The 17,272-nt window shown below is 35.9% G+C and overlaps 1 protein-coding gene across 1 annotated transcript in view; it reads right to left on the reverse strand.

Moving 5' to 3' along the window:
* SLC30A9 (solute carrier family 30 member 9) overlaps nt 1-17,272 on the reverse strand; it is a 99,877-nt gene that overhangs the window by 62,719 nt on the left and 19,886 nt on the right. The window contains exons 3-6 of the mRNA XM_032135955.2: nt 5,898-5,957; nt 3,567-3,666; nt 1,318-1,410; nt 863-945 (exon numbers count right to left, since the gene is read on the reverse strand). Of these exons, the coding sequence (XP_031991846.1) occupies nt 863-945; nt 1,318-1,410; nt 3,567-3,666; nt 5,898-5,957 (336 nt within the window). The remainder of the gene's footprint in view (nt 1-862; nt 946-1,317; nt 1,411-3,566; nt 3,667-5,897; nt 5,958-17,272) is intronic.

Below are 17,272 nucleotides of genomic sequence, written 5' to 3' on the forward strand. Positions count from 1 at the left end.
AGGCAAGTAGCTGGGACTATAGACATGTGCCACCACACCCGGCTCCTAAGAGTCTTACTTGCATATACCTTTCAAACACCAAGCACAGCTTCTTGCTCATAGCGGGTATTGGATAAATATCTGCTGAATTAATTAACGTAGCTGAGTTAATAGACCTTTCTGTAAAAAAGCAACTGATATGATTTGGCTCTGTGTCCCCACCCAAATCTCATCTCAAATTATAATAGCCATAATCCCCATGTGCCGAGGACAGGCCATGGTGGGAGGTGACTGCATCATGGGGACGGTCTCCCCCATACTGTTCTCATGATACTGAGTTCTCGAGATCTGATGGTTTTATAAGTGTTTGACAGTTCCTCCTACACACATGCTGTCTGTCACCTGACACCATGCTAAGACACACCTGCTTCCCCTTGCGCCATGATTGTATGCTTCCTGAGGCCTCTCCAGCCATGCGGAACTGTGAGTCAGTTAAATCTCCTTTGTTTATAAACAACCAGTCTTGGGTAGTATCTTTATAGCAGTGTGAAAACAGACTAATACAGCAATTACTTCCTATTCTATCACTTTTATAACAAGTATAATCTTTAAATCAGATAAGTTTCGATAGTTATATGTCTTATAAAAATGATAAACTGTAGCTTCTCTTCCTCTCATCATCTTCAAAAAGCTATACAGGAGAAAACAAAAACACAGTTCCTGTTTTTGTGAAATAATTGAATCCCAAAATGGAAACTAGCATTTGCTGGAAGCAACAGAGCCTAGGCCAACAGGTATGCTAGCACTAGAGAGTTCTTACAGATACAGTTCTCACCTACAAGTTATTTTTCAACTAACTTGACTTTAAATTGAATATACTTACTTTCTCTGTATTCTATTTCTGCTTCCTTACGCAATTTTTTCTCTCTGGCAAGAGCTTCAGGGCTTCCCCAAACTTCCAAAGATCTGTGCATACACACATGGTCACCACAATGAACAATTTTAATGACTTTATTGACATCGCATTTAAATCTAAATTCTCTAATGAGAATCTTACAACAAAGCGTAAGGTGCTTTCGGAGAAACATAAAGGACTTAACGAACTTTTCCAAATGAAATCTAAACAATTAGAGTAAATTCAACAGCTAATTTTCTTACACATTATGACATATATTTAGTTAAGGAGTACATATTAGTAACTCACAAATAAGCAAATTTGCAAATACAAAAATACTGTTTTTAAAAAGTCATTTTAAAAATTCTGACTCTGTCTAAAATGTACTTTTATTAATCCAAAATTTGGCTTGCAGTTTTATTCTGAAAGAACTATGTTCTTACTTTGCCTCCACATCTGATCTCAAGTATACAGTGAAAGACTCAGTATCTTCATGGGGACTTCGTCGTCTGATTTTTCGAAGTTGTTCTAGATCACTAGAGAAAGAAACATGTTGAATTTATTCAGACAAAGTGCATATAGTTTATATACTTAAAGAGGATTACTAAGGGCAGATAAAAGCAACAACACTGATCCCCATCTTAGAGGAATATAGATGTGAATGGCTTTTAAAGAACAGTTTAAAGATGACATTTTGTATACAAAAAATAGAGACAGTGAAAAAAAATTACTCTTGATGCTCAGTGTAGACACCACAATATAATATGTAGAGATTCAATTCCCTCACCAGTGCTTGTATTTTTATCTGCTATGGGCACACCACTGCCATCTCTAATATATGGGGAAAAAAAGTGAAAAGTTAGGTAATGCGTGGTTGCTCACTCCCAGCACTTTGGGAGGCCGAGGTGGGTGGATCATCTAAGGTCAGGAGTTCGAGACCAGCCTGGTCAACATGGTGAAACCCCATCTCTACTAAAAAAATACAAAAATTAGCTGGGTGTGGTGGTGTCTGCCTGTAGTCCCAGTTACACAGGAGGCTGAGGCAGTCGAATCACTTGAACCCGGGAGGCAGACGTTACAGTGAGCCAAGATCACGCCACTGTACTTCAGCCTGGGAGATAAAGCAAAAAAAAAAAAAAAAAGTGAAAAATAGGCAAGGTGTGGTAGCTCACACCTGTAATCCCAGCACTTTGGGAGGCTGAGGTGGGTGGATCATTTGATGTCAGGAGTTTGAGACTAGCCTGTGCAACCTGCAAAACCCCATCTCTACAAACAATACAAAAAATTAGCCAGGTGTGGTGGTGCACAGCTGTCATCTCAGCTACTCAGGAGGCTGAGGTGGAAGAATCACTGGAGCCTAGGGAGGTAGAGGCTGCAGTAAGCCATGATTGTGCCACTGCACTCCAGCCTGGGCAGCAGAGTCAGACCCCGTCTCAAAAAAAAAACCAAAAAAAAAAAAATGAAAAGAAGAAAGAACATGGATTAGAATATCATCCCTCTACTTCTGAGAATCTACGTTAAAAATTTACAGTCATTATTTGTTTATATGTAGATTAATACTAAGTGGTAATATCCATTCAAAGGTATGATATCATAAAGAGTATATGCCAATTACAAGTTATTTATTTTCCTTTCTCTTAAATTCTGAAAGGCTTATATATTCATCAAGTCACTGCTAAACAGTCATTCTATATTTAATCATGGATCTTCCCATGGAAATTTTGTTAAAGCAATGAAACAATCTATAAATAAAAAGTCTGTGACTATGTAATGTTATCAAGTTCTAGAAATTAAACCTAGATTTAAAAAACATCAATAGCCATCACATGTTAGTAAAAATGTATGGATCAGCTTTCAAAAGATATATATTCTAGTTCTCCCTGTCACTGACTCACTTAAATGAGCTGGGTCAATCACTAACATCTTATATTATGTTCATCCTGGCCTATTAAAGTGGAGATAGCAATGCCTAATCCACTTAATTCACAAAATTTGTGTGAGAACTAAATCAATATTATAATTGGTTGTTGATGTAATAGTTATAAAAGTTAAAAATTATAGGAATACCTATTTCTTGATATATACCAAAGTGGCTGTGACAATGAGGAAGACTGAAAAAAAGATAGATCATCTGATTTCTCTAATTGGTGCACAAAGGAGGGAGAAAAGTTTAAATCTGTGACTAACATAATTTCAATAAATATAAATATGAGAAAATTAATAACAACAGATATTGGAAAGTAGTAAAAATAATTTATACTCAACAGAAATCACAGTTGGGAGCATGAACATAAATTTAACTCACTAAATTAAGTACTCAACTCTGCTGGCCAAAAAACCAAAAAAGTCAAACATACAAATACGCAAATAATCTTCTTGGGAATTCTGTCACATACCAATGACTTAACAATTTAACTCCTAAGATTCTTGTGTGATGGAGAGGTTTTGAAGAATTTACCATTGTGGGTTTAACAAACTAAGAAAGACTAGAATTGCTAATGCTGGGGCAGGATTCAGTTTAGTTTGCTAACAATTTTTAACATTTTTGACTGAATAAAAATATTTCTTCATTTTAAGGAGCCAGTAGCAAATTTTCCATATATGGATGGTAGCAGGTAACACACTCTAAGAAAGGAATAGTTATTTAGATTATTTAGATATGACACACAGCTACATTTTTTTAAAAAATTACCTGGATTTGAGGCAGAACTCATTTATTGCTCTGACTCCAGTGATGAAATTATTCTGAGTGTACTTTGATCCATACTCCCTTTTCTTAAGGACTGCTTTAACTAAACAAAAAACAGGAAAACATAATAAATATGCGCATTGAAAGTCACATGTGAAGATGAATATAGGCTGATACTTAAGAGGCTTCACTAATGAATTTCACAGAAAACTGATCTTTTTCACTGAATGACATCAGAGAAAAAATTATCCAAGTGCAGAATAGGATGAAACTGCATTTGTAGCCATCTAGCTTTTGTCTCTATATGTCATCTATAAGTGATTCCAAAATGTCAACCTTTGTCTAATGAACACCTTGAATAGGTATTACTGGTCTGTCTAAATCATATTGGTATAATTTAAATTGCTTAGGGCCTAAATGAAAATGAACTGAAGTTTCGATAAAAAATTACAGAGTATTGGGAGGCCCAGGCAGGTGGATCACTTGAGGTCAGGAGTTTGAGATCAGCCTGGCCAACATGGTGAAACCCTGTCTCTACTAAAAAAAAATACAAAAAATTGGCCAGGTGTGGTGGTGGGTGCCTGTAATCCCAGCTTCTCAGGAGGCTGAGGCATGAGAATCACTTGAACTTGGGAGGCAGAGGCTGCAGTGAGCCAGATCATGCCACTGCACTCCAGCCTGGGCTAGAAAGTCAGACTCTGTCCAAAAAAAAAAAAAATTACAGAGTAGTTGAGTGCTTTTCAAACTGTGAGGTGAAATCAGCATTTCATACAAAGTAGAAATATAAAGTAATCAAAGACTACTACATATAATTATTTTTTTGTGAAAACCTTTGTTTCATTTACATATACTAATCTATATGTATACTAGTTGCTAATTAGTATTTCTTATGTGGGTCACAGTCAAAAAAGTTTAAAGTCACTAGACCATTTCACATAATGTAATAAAACTGAAGAAAAGTACGGAATAATTTCATCAGTTAAAAATTACAAAAAAAATTATTACAGATTATAGGTTAAATATTGCCTTCTAATAAATTGTTTTTTTATTGTCAAGTATCAAACTGCTCATAAAAAGGCCAGCAACACCAATACCAATACCAATTTGGCATCAATTATAGTCTGTGAGTTAAAAATTACAGAACATTGATTTATGTTAATAAATCATTATAAGGTGAGACTTTTGGTCATATGCTAGAGATAAATAAGCAAATACCTGAAGTGCAAGAGCAAAATAACACATTCATGTGTTCTATTTCAAATTGTCACCTATTCAGTTCATGTTCTATTCTCATATTTATTATTTCACAATTTTCTGTTCTACTTCCAAGTTGAAAGAGCAAATTCGGCCTAAGATTACCTATCACTACAGTGGGTAAAAAGACTCCTAAAATAATACATACTTACATTAAATGCACAAATATTAAGTAGTAAGAATATTTGAAAAATAAAGTTCAATTAAAAAATCAAAACCTTATCTGAAAAAAACATATAAGGAAATACAGATTTTTTTTTTTGCATGAGTTTCAGGTCTCTAAACTGCCTTTTAAATTTTTAAAAAATTTTTTTAAAAATTTGTTCCAAATAGCTAAAAAACCCTGGCCTAGGTTATTAATGATGAAGATGAGGATGATAATGATAATGATGGCTGCTATAACAACATTAATTATTATTAATTGACTGTCTACCATGTGTTAATCAAAGTTACCCTAGAAAAGAAGTCTCATTTTCAGCACCACGTTATATGGGAGAAAACTAAGCCTCAGAGAAGTCAAGTAAATTGCCCAAGGTCAGCCAGCTGGTAAGCACTGGAGCCACAAATTTAATCCAGTTTTGTCTGACGCCAAAGCCACAGTGCTGTTAATCATAGAGTTGCTGCCTCCATGAAACAGCTGCTTTGGAGATGGGAACCACAGCCTGTTATACAGAAGAGAGCTACAAACAGGAATTCCTTCAATTTCTCCTAGAAAAGAAAGTCAGACAAGAACAGCCAAACTCTACCTAGATTTGAATAAGCAGTAGCTGTAAAGTGTGGGCCTCTTGTTCTTTAATTGCCTTACTCTTCTAAAAATGATAATGCAATTGATGATTCTTATTTGCCATTATTCCTTTCTTTGGGCTTTTGAAAAAATTTGTGACAAAAATGCAAAATAAATTCAATAGGAAATTAGTTTATACATAAGAAAATAAATCCTTATGGTCAATCTATTTAAATAAAAGCAAAAATAAACTATACTCTTAGAATAATATAACTATAAAGAGCTCTACATAAACCAATGTTATATATTTAATTCAAAACATCTTTATAATAAAAAAATAGGAAAAATATATTTACCTCTTACTTGGAGAGGTTCTTGCTTAAGTGGAGCTTTGAGTTCTGCGCCTATACCTTCTGCTGTAAAGTTTATTAAAACAAGTCTACATTAAACAACTGCTTCTGTACAAATCTATAAACTTAATTAATATTAGCCAATGTAATATAGCAATGCATAAAAACGACAATGTATCATAGACCATGTTGGATTCATCTTAAGAATGTAAGAGTAGTTAAACATTACAAAAGCTATTTACCTCATTAACAGATTAAAGAAGAGAAACTATACAATCATTTCAGAAGCTAAAGAAAAAGCATTTAATACAATTCAACATCCATGCAAATCTCAAACCCTTTTAGAAAATTAGGACAAATAGGAATTTCTTTAAAGGGTAAAACAAACCTACAACAAACATTGTCTTTAATGGTGAATGTTTAAATGCATTTTTAAATTAAGGAACAAAAGAATGCACAGTTCTTCCATTTAAAACTGTACCAGAGATACCATTCAATGAATAAAGAATGATTATTAAGTGGGACTGGGACAACTGTACAACCCTATACCTGCCAAAAAACACATTAAATTAAAAAAATTTGAATCTACTTCCCACCATAAAGAAAAAACAATTACAGGTAGATTAATTAATTATTTAAATGTTAAGGTATTTACATGCCTCATAGTAGACAATACAGGATACTTTTACGGAACAGAAAGATTTCTTAAACAAGATATAAACAACACAAGAAAAACTGGATAAATTTCTGCCAAATTAAAACTCAGAAAAACTGTTCATCAAGTAATCCCATAAAAAAAAAGAGAGAAAAAAGAAAGGCCGCAAACTGAGAGAAGATATTTCCAACAAATAGAATCAACAAAAGTAATCAAGAATATTTAAGTAAGTCTTCTAGATCAAAAAAATGACAATCCATTAGAAAAAAACAGGAAGGACAATCTTGCAAAGAAAAGGATATACAAATAACCAATAAACATTTGAAAAAATGTCTGCCCCATTATTAATAGAATCCAAATGAAATCACAAGATGCTATTTTATAACCATCAGCTCAAGAAAAAGGAAAATTGACAATACCTAATGTTGGCAAGGGTATGGAACAATGAAAATGCATACACTGCTGGTGGAAATACAAACGGGCACAATACCTTGGTAAACAAGTTGGCATTATCTACTATAGTTGAACACAAGCATAATTTATGACCCAGCAATTCTTCTAGGTCAATATATTTGGCTTCAAGAAACTCTTGCACAAGGGCACAAGGACAGAGGTACATGAGTGTTCAGAGCAGGACTCTGTTCTGTTGTTGTAAACTGGCAACAACCCAAATGCCCATTAGCAAGAGAACAAATAGATAGATAGATAAACCATGTTATACTCACACAACATTTCACACAGCAATGAATAGTAACAAATAATGGCCATCTTTCTTTGAGCTTTTACTGTGTGCTAAGTACTACTCTAAGCATGTATCAACTCATTTAACTCATACAACATCCCTGAACAGTATGTGCTATAATTATCTCCAAGAAAATTAATGAACCAGACACACACACCAATCAATAGGATAAATCTTAGCAACTAAATTTAATGAAAAAAGTAAATCACAAAAGAATACATACAATAAGCTATCACAACGAAGTTCACAAACAAGCAAAAGTAAACAATCAGGGCTATATACAAACGTATAAAGCTATTTCCTCTTTTTTTTCACATGGATACATAGGACAAATGGAGATAAGAGGATGTGATCAAGACAGTGAAGTTCTTAGCTTGAGTAGTAAATTCCAAGGTTTGATTTTATGTTTTTTAACTTACATATGTATTATAATATCCTTTTGTATGTATCAAATATATTATAAAAATCTCACCCTTAAAACATTTTCCATTATATTTATATCCTCATTCAATAACATTTCAGAGTTTATGAAGAATGGCTACATTTACTAAGCATTTAACATGTGCCATGCACTGTCCTATGCAGTTATTTTATTTAGTTGTCACAAAATTGCTCTGAGGAAAATACTATTATCTTCATCTTATGAGGAAACTGAGGCACAGAGATTATTATAACTTCCCCCAAAGTCACAGAGCCAGTTTTCCTTATTATGAGGAAACTGGGGCATAGAAAGGTTTTGTAAATTCTCCCAAAGTCACGCAGCTAGTATTTTAAACATGGAGGCACAGTTATTTTGATTACTCTATACTCTTAACCACTTTCCTGTATTGCTTGTGTTTAGAACAATATTTAATTTTATGTGTAGGTATTTGTGTATTTTTCTAGGTGGTAAAAAAAAGAGTAGATACTGGATTACCAACATGAAGATCACTGGAACCTCCTGAAAACAGCAGTTTCTGGACAAGAATGGGAATGGACACAGTAGTTGAGGAGAAAATAGGAGATTAAATAGAAGTAGTATTTGGACTTTCAGCAGAAGCTGAAGAGAATGAATCAAGGAAAGGTTGACTGCATTTTTACATAGAGATGGGAATGATGCAATAACCATGAAGAAAATATAAAGTAGGCTAATAGGATAATCCGAAAAGCAAAGTCCTTGAGCAGATGAGGTAGTAGGTGATCCAGAATATAAGTCTCTGAAAACATGGAATGAAACAGAAATTAACTAATTCCACATATTTAGATTATGAGTTCATTTAAATGATATGGAACACCACTAAGTCTGACTACTTAACCGTGGTACATTTGTACTTCTGCCATCTTATTGTTTTCAGTTTACCATCTTGTTTTCTTTGCTTTTATTTTTATTTCGCTTTTCCTGCCATCTCCATCTCTTAGATTGAAAAAGTTTTCTATATTCTCCTCCCATCCAACCCCCCAACTGCTATTTGGAATTTATAAGACTATATTTCTATTGTTTAACATTATTTTTCTTTAAAAAAACTTTTTATTATTAATTTTTGGGTTTTTGTTTAAATTTGCTTTTATATTTTAATTTTTTATGGGTATGCAGTAGGTTTATACATTTATGGGGTACATGAGGTATTTTGAAACAGGCATACAAAGTGTAATAATCATATCAGGGTAAATGGAGCATCGATCATCTCAAATATTTATCGTTTGTGTTACAAACAACCCAATTATACTCTTTTAGTTATTTTTAAATGTACAATAAATTATCGCTGACCGTAGTCACCCTGTTGTGCTATCGAATACTAGATCTTATTCATTCTAACTGCAGTTTTGTACCCATTAACCATCCTCACTCTCCACCTCCCACTATTCTTCCCAGCCCCTAGTAACCATCATTCTACTCTCTCTCTCCATGAATTTACTTGTTTTAATTTTAGCTCCACAAATGAGAATGTGCCATTTTTCTTTCTGTGCCTGCCTTATTTCACTTAATGTAACAACCTCCAGTTCCATCCATATTGCTGCAAATGACAGGATCTCATTCTTTTTTATGCTTAAATAATACTCCATTGTATATATAGACCATATTTTCTTTATCCATTCATTTGCTGATGGACACTTAGCTTGCTTCCAAACCTTGGCTATTGTGAACAGTGCTGCAATAAACATGGGAATGCAGATAGCTCTTCTGATATACCGATTTCCTTTTTTTTTTTTTTTTTTGAGACGGAGTCTTGCTCTGTGGCCAGGCTGCAGTGCAGTGGCACAATCTCGGCTCAGTGCAACCTCTGCCTCCTGAGTTCAAGTGATTCTCCTGCCTCAGCCTTCCGAGTAGCTGGGACTACAGGCACACGCCACCACACCCAGCTAATTTTTTTGTATGTTTTCCTTTCTTTTGGGAATACACCTAGCAGTGGGATTGCTGTTAGTTCCATTTTGGTTTTTAGAGGGTCCTCCAAATTGTTCTTCACAGTAGTTGTACTAATTTACATTCCCACCAACAATGTACAAGGGTTCCCTTTTCTCCATATCTTCACTAGCATTTGTTATTGCCTGTCTTTTGGATAAAAGCCTTTTGAACTGGAGTGAGATGATATCTCATTATAGTTTTGATTTGCACTTCTCTGATGATCAATGATGTTAAGCACTTTTTCATACACCTTTTTGCCACTTGCATGTCTTCTTTTGAAAAGGTCTCTTGAGATCTTTTGCCCACATTTAATCAGATTATTAGATTTTTTCCCCAGAGAGTTATTTAAGCTCCTTATATATTCTGGTGAGATCGATAGTTTGCAAATATTTTCTCCCATTTTGTGGGTTGTCTCTTCATTTTGTTGACTGTTTCCTTTGCTGTGCAGAAGCCTTTTAACTTGATGTGATCCCATTTGTCCATTTTTGCTCTGGTTGCCTGTGCTTGTGGGATCTAACTCAGGAAATCTTTGCCCAGTCCAATGTCCTGGAGAGTTTCCCCAATGTTTTCTTTAAATAGTTTCATCATTTGAGGTCTTAGATTTCAGTCTTTACTCCATTTTGATTTGATTTTTGTATATGATGAGAGAAGGGGTCTAGTTTCATGCTTCTGCATATGGATATCCAGTTTTCCCCAGCACCATTTACTGAATAGACAGTCCTTTCCCCAATGTATGTTTTTGGCACATCTGTTGAAAATGAGCTCACTGTATATCTATGGATTCACTTATGGGCTCTGTATTCTGTTCCATTGGTCCATGTGTCTGTTTTTATGCTAGTAAAACAGCATCAAGGATTTAGGTTTAGTAACCTAAACCTATGCTGTTTAGATTATTAAAGCCCTGTAGTATAATTTGAAGTCTGGTAATATTCCTCCACAGTTTTTTTCTCGTTGCCCAGAAAGCAAAGGTGGGTAGGGGGTGATTTGCAGTAACATCTGGGAAAGAGTAAGAGGAAAAATAAATGTTACTCTAGAATTTCATAGTGATCTAAATGTCTTCCATCGTACTATTATTATTAATTTTTTAAGAGTCAGGATCTTGCTATGTCACCCAGGCTGTAGTGCAGTGGTGAGATCATAGCTCACTGCCACCTCCAACTCCTGGGCTCAAGTGATCCCACCTTAGCTTCTCTAGTAGCTGGGACCAGAGGTGAACACTATCACACCAAAGTTAATTGTTAATTTTTTTGTAGAGATGAGATCTCACTATGTTGCCCAGACTGGTCTCAAACTCCTGGGCTCAAGTGATCCTCCCACCTCAGCTTCTCAAAGTGCTCGGAGTACAGGCCTGAGTCACTGAGCCTGGTTATAGTATCAGGCCTCAGCCACTGAGCCTGGTTGATTATGGTTTTAGCATTTAATATTAAAAGAAAGTTTACTGTTTTATTATCAATAGTTAGTTTTACCAGGACATTTTATCCATTTCTTGTTCTTCGTTGTCTCTTGGATACTTCATCCCTTCTGTAACTCCGGGTTTCTTCTGCATCTTGCAGAAGTACATGCTTTAATAGTTTTTTTTGTTTGTTTGTTTTTTAACGTGGAGAGGTTGATTAGTAAAATGATTCTCATCTTTGAGAGATAAAGATGGTTAATGGATTAAAAAAATAGAATAAGACCTACTATTTGATAGCACAATAGGGTGACTATAGTCAGTAATAACTTAATTGTATATTTTAAAACAACTTACAGAATGTAATTGGTTTATAAATCAAAGGATAAATGCTTGAGGGGATGGATACCCCATTCTCCATCGTGCGCTTATTTCACATTGCATGTCTGTATCAAAACATCTCATGTATTCCATATATACACCATGTACCTCCCAAAATTTTAGAAAATAGGTTTTCTTTTAAAATGACATTCATCTATATATATGATAACATTCCTATTTTTACCTTCACTCTACAATGATTATTTAGATCACTATGAAATTCTAGAGTAGCATTTATTTTTCCTCTTACTCTTTCCTGGATATTACTCCAAATCACTCCCCCATCTTTGCTTTCTGCGTATTTTTGCAGGTAAAAAGTCTATTTCAGTAGAACAACAATTAGGCTGATAGTATTCTGATTTTTCTCTTTGTCAGCTTTTAAGTTGGGTTGTTTTGTGTTTTGGTTTTTAAATCTGTGGTTTCTCTACAAAGTGTCGGGGTAGATTTCTTTTTATTTATCCTGCTTGGTACTCAAAACATATTTTCGATCTGAGAATTATGTTTTTGTCAAATTCTGAAAAATTCTCATCACTATATATTGATTCCTCACCATTTCTCTACCTATTAAATGAAAGCTACAGCCACATGTTCTTAAACGCCTTCAATTTTTGGAAAATCTTTTTGCCTTCCTATGTGCCGTCAGGGTGAATTTGAATTTACTAACTCTCCTACTGATGATGACTATTTAGTCTACTACATTTTTACTTTAGTGGCTACACTTTCATTTCTAAGATTTCTAATTGTCTCCTTTTCCTAATTATTTGCTCTGGTTTTATTTCTGCAAATTTGTGTTTCAAAACTCCCTGTCATTTTTAATGAACATGAGTCCTTCATTTAACCTTTTGAGAACATTAAACTTATTTTAAAGCAATTGAAGCTGTTATTTTAGCTTCATCTGGAATTAATTCACATTTGTTGATTCTGTTGGCGTTCGTAGCATTAGGATTCTTCATGTATTTTGAAATTTTAGAGTTCACCATCTTACCCTGAATAGGGTATATCCTTTCATTCTCCTCTTCACATTCTTGTGCTCAGAGTTCAATCTAATACCTCTATGCAAAACTCATATTGCTAGTTTGATCTCATATTGCCAGTTTGAAATTCCTTCCCCTCAATCCAGTCTCTAAGCCAGGAAACAGCAAGTTTCAGTTCCTAGTTGATATGGTTTGGCTCTGTGTCCCCATCCAAATCTCACCTTGAATTATAATCCCCATAATCCCCATGTGTCAAGGGCAGGACCAGGAGGAGGTAATCAGATCATGCAGCAGTTTCCCTCATGCTGTTCTCATGGTAGTGAGTGAATCTCATCAGATCTGATGGTTTTATAAGTGTCTTGCATTTCCCCTGTTTGCACTTATTCTCTCTCCTGCCACCCTGTGAAGAGGTGCCTTCTGCCATGATTTTAAGTTTCCTGAAGCCTCCCCAGTCATGTGGAACTGTGAGTCAATTAAACCTCTTTTCTTCATAAATTACCCAGGCTCAGGTATTTCTTCATAGCGCATGAAAATGGACTAGTACACTGGTCTTCTCCTTGCCTCCCTAGGCCTACAGCTTCCTGTAAGACACAGCCTCAGGTAGCAACTGGAATTAGCTATTTTCAGCCTCCTTCTATGGGGGTGGGTGGATAAGTTCAAATAGTGAGTCTGACTCCAGTACCTTGCTATTCAAATAGCACATGTAGCATATTACTCCGAACAAGCCAAACTCCTAGCTGCCACTCCCAGATTACAGACCCAGAGTCCAGATGCTTCTGTTCCATTTCTTTGATATAACATGTCTTTTTTCAGTCCAACTATGTCTTCAATTTTCTCTTTTTATACTTTATCTATTATTCCAATGAGTGGTTAGTAGAACAGGTGCCTCAAAGTATGTATTCACAATACCACTGTGATCAGAAGTTCTGCCTATCCATTGAGTTACCTCTTTCAAAGCTTATATGAAGCAATTAAATGCCAATATATTAAGCACTAACAAAAGCAAAGCCCTGTTTGAAATAAAAGCAAAACATTTTACAGGTAATTTTTAGGGTATTTCTTGGCAATTGTTTTTCAGTGAAAACCACTGGGAAAATGACTACTGTGTGTGTATTTTATTTTATTTTTGAGACAGGATCTTGCTGTGTCGCCCAGGCTGGAGTGTAGTGGCACAATCAGGGCTCACTGCAGCCTCAACCTTTTGGGCTCAAGTGATCCTCCTGTCTTGGTCTCCCGAGTAGCTGGGACTACAAGCACATGCCACCACACCTGGATAATTCTTTTATTTTTTGTAGAGACGGGGGTCTCCCTATGTTACCCAGGTTGGTCTCAAACTCCTGACCTCAAGGGATCCTTCATCTTGGCCTCCCAAAGTGCTAGATTACAGGTGTGAGCCACTGCACTTGACCAAAATACAGTATGTTTTGATACCTAAAGCATGTACAGAAAATCTAAAAAGGCTTTAATGTTTGCCAAATCCTAAGTAGGTTATGATGTCATACTGGTAAATTGAAGATAAGCTTAAAAACACTTCTATTTAGTAACTACATTTGACCTTAAAAAATTAAATTATTATGATTTTATTTTTGTCTCGCTACACAGCAAGCAAATTCTAAAGTATCTTTATCTATAGAACCTACATATCCATTTCTTACAATTTAGCTTTGGGAAACAGAGAGCAGGGCAGAGAAGAGTGAAGGGAAAAAGGTGGAATAATACATTTTCAAAACTTACCTAATGTCCAAACAACTGATATCTACTGTCAAAAGTTTCAGAAACAACCCTAGTTTCTACAATGCTCAAAGTTATTGAACTTAATCACATAAAATGAGTTGCTTTAAGCTGTATATTTCTGGATATTCTTCTCACTACAAGCTGTCTAGATGTTACTAAATATACAGTGTTATACAGCACAAACAAGAATGCTAGTAAATGGCTTAAACACATGTATCAATACTTATTTTACATAGCACCAACTTAATAAACTCGCACTGCATCACTGGAATAGAATCTTTATGATTTCAATCAGTAACCAAACATTCTATCCATGAATATCTCTAGACATTTGTTTTAAGCTCAAACCGTGGCTGTTTGCCACACATCTGCTGTCATTAGCAAAATTAAAACTAATTTTACTAAAATTTAACACATCTGAATGCTCCTTAAAAACTTAAGGATTCCTTAGCAAGTCTCTGCTTCTTAATGAGCTGTTCCTGACTTTATCATGTGATTTGAATTATTCAAAGCTCAATCTCAAATCCTTAAATATACAAATTATCTTTCAATCAAGCAATTACTTGCACTCTATCTGATGGCTAACAAGGTCTAATGTGGCCTAAGCAAGTACTGAAAAATTGAGCCCAAAATAAAACTGTCAATAAACAATATATTTCTAACATAAGAAAATAAACTAACATTTTTATTCCAGTCAGCAGAGAAAAAAGAAACTTAATCATGGACTTCAATTTGAAAGATTCTGAATGGTGGAACCATATTAAATATTTTCCCCTGAGTCTGTGTTCACCTCTACAGAGCATTATAACATATTTTACCCTTAATTATATTATTTCATCACTATTTCTTTTCCCTTAACTATGTTCTAATAAACATGCTTATTTCTGGAACTTAGGGACTCATTACACTCTGCATTCTTTCATTGCATAAAATCAAACTCTCAATCAATATTTACCCCAGCAGTTCTCCATCACCACAAAAGAAAGAGAAGAAATTGCACAGGTAACCCCAAAGGGAGGATGAGACTTAGGAAAAAGAATGAAAACAAGGAACCATTAAATGTATACAGGTTTCTCAAGGAATCTGTAAAATCTTCCCCTGTGAAAGACATCTAACTAAAGGAAAAATGGTCTTGAAATGTTTATTATTCTTCAAACACTGTCTTCTCCTGACACCAGATAGTCTGGATTTTCTCCAGCCACTCCTTCTCAAGTCTTCTTTGCAGGCTCCTCTTCTACCTGTCCCTCACCTACGTGGGGGATTTTGTACTAGAAGATCTCTCCTCACTCTAAACACTCTCCCTGCACTGTCTCAAACAGACCCATGACTTCAGTTACCATCTATGTATAGGTAAAAACTCCTAAATCTTTAGTTCCAGGTTAGAACTCTAAGCATTCACTCACTTATAAATATTTATTATGTCCCTACTATCAGCAAGACACTGAGGTTCATGCTGTCATGGAGCTTGCAAACATGTAGGTGATGAGAAAATAAAATATTGAAAACATCAATCAAGAGTAAGTGCTACCTATGCCAAAAATTAAATTAGGGTAGTATTAAAGACTTACCGGGTGGCTACTTTAGGTTGAGTGATTTTAAAATGTCTCTATGCAGAGCTGACATTTAAACTGAGATATGAATGACCAGAAGAGGTTGAGCCATGTGAAGAAGGGCACCTTGGAAAGAGAACGCAACTACAGCAAAGGTCCTATAACAACAAGCTTGCCATTTTCTCAGAACCAAAAGGAGAGTGCTTTGGCTGAAACATAATGAACAAGCAAGAGAGTAGCAGAAGAAAATAAAGAGGAATATGGAAGCCAGATCAGCTAGAGAGAACTTTGGGAGTCAGAATAGTAAATTTTAATTTTATGCTAGCAGTCTTGGCTTTGTTCTATGGGTAACTAGAAGCCAATGGAGAGTTTTAATTTAAAAACTGGGGGCCGGGCGCGGTGGCTCACGCTTGTAATCCCAGCACTTTGGGAGGCCGAGGCGGGCGGATCACGAGGTCAGGAGATCGAGACCACGGTGAAACCCCGTCTCTACTAAAAATACAAAAAAAAAAAAAATTAGCCGGGCGTGGTGGCGGGCGCCTGTAGTCCCAGCTACTCGGAGAGGCTGAGGCAGGAGAATGGCGTGAACCCGGGAGGCGGAGCTTGCAGTGAGCCGAGATTGCGCCACTGCACTCCAACCTAGGCGACAGAGCGAGACTCTGTCTCAAAAAAAAAAAAAAAAAAAAAACTGGCATGATCTGTTTTTAAAAAGACCACACTTGTTATGTGAAAAATGAACTACAGAAGGACAAGAATGGAAGCAGAGATCCCAGGGAGAATACTACCACAGTAAATCAGACAAGAGATAATGATGTCTTGAAGTAGGATAGTAGTTGCGTTAAGACGAGTGACTTTTTTTTTTTTTTTTTGAGATGCAGTCTTGCTCTGTTGCCCAGGTTGGAGTGCAGTGGCGCGATCTCAGCTCGCTGCAACCCCTCCCTCCTGGGTTCGAGTGATTCTCCTGCCTCAGCCTACCGAGTAGCTGGGACTACAGGTGCATGCCACCATGCCCGGCTAATTTTTTGTATTTTTAGTAGAGATGGGGTTTCACCAGGTCAGCCAGGATGGTCTTGATCTCATGACCTCGTGATCAGCCCGCCTCGGCCTCCCAAAGTGCTGACATTACAGGCATGAGCCACCGCACCCTACCTGATGTGTGGCATTTTAACAGATGATGCAGTGACTAGTAGATTCATCAGATAACCAACTGCCTGTTGGTCACTGCATCATCTGTTAAGACCTTCCATAGGCACCTATAATTTGGATGTCCAAACCAAGCCATTATCTCATTAAAATATCCTCCAGCTCTGGTACTCCTAATTTTAGATATCAATGAAATCATCTAGACAGTTGGCCAAACAGTAACCAAGTACTGCCCTTGGCTTGACCCTCTTCTTCATCTCCCAAATTCAATTACTAAGTCCTAATTATTCAGCTCCTAGATCTCTTAAGGTCATCTACTCCTTTAAAAAAAAGCATTATCATTACCCTACTCCAGACCTTCATTTGTACTACTACTTTCAATCTCCCTCCTTTGCAATCTGTTTGACATTTTGCAACTAGTTATCTTTC

This window comes from Hylobates moloch, unplaced genomic scaffold (genome assembly GCF_009828535.3).
Source record: "Hylobates moloch isolate HMO894 unplaced genomic scaffold, HMol_V3 SCAFFOLD_17, whole genome shotgun sequence".
Taxonomy (NCBI): domain Eukaryota; kingdom Metazoa; phylum Chordata; class Mammalia; order Primates; family Hylobatidae; genus Hylobates; species Hylobates moloch.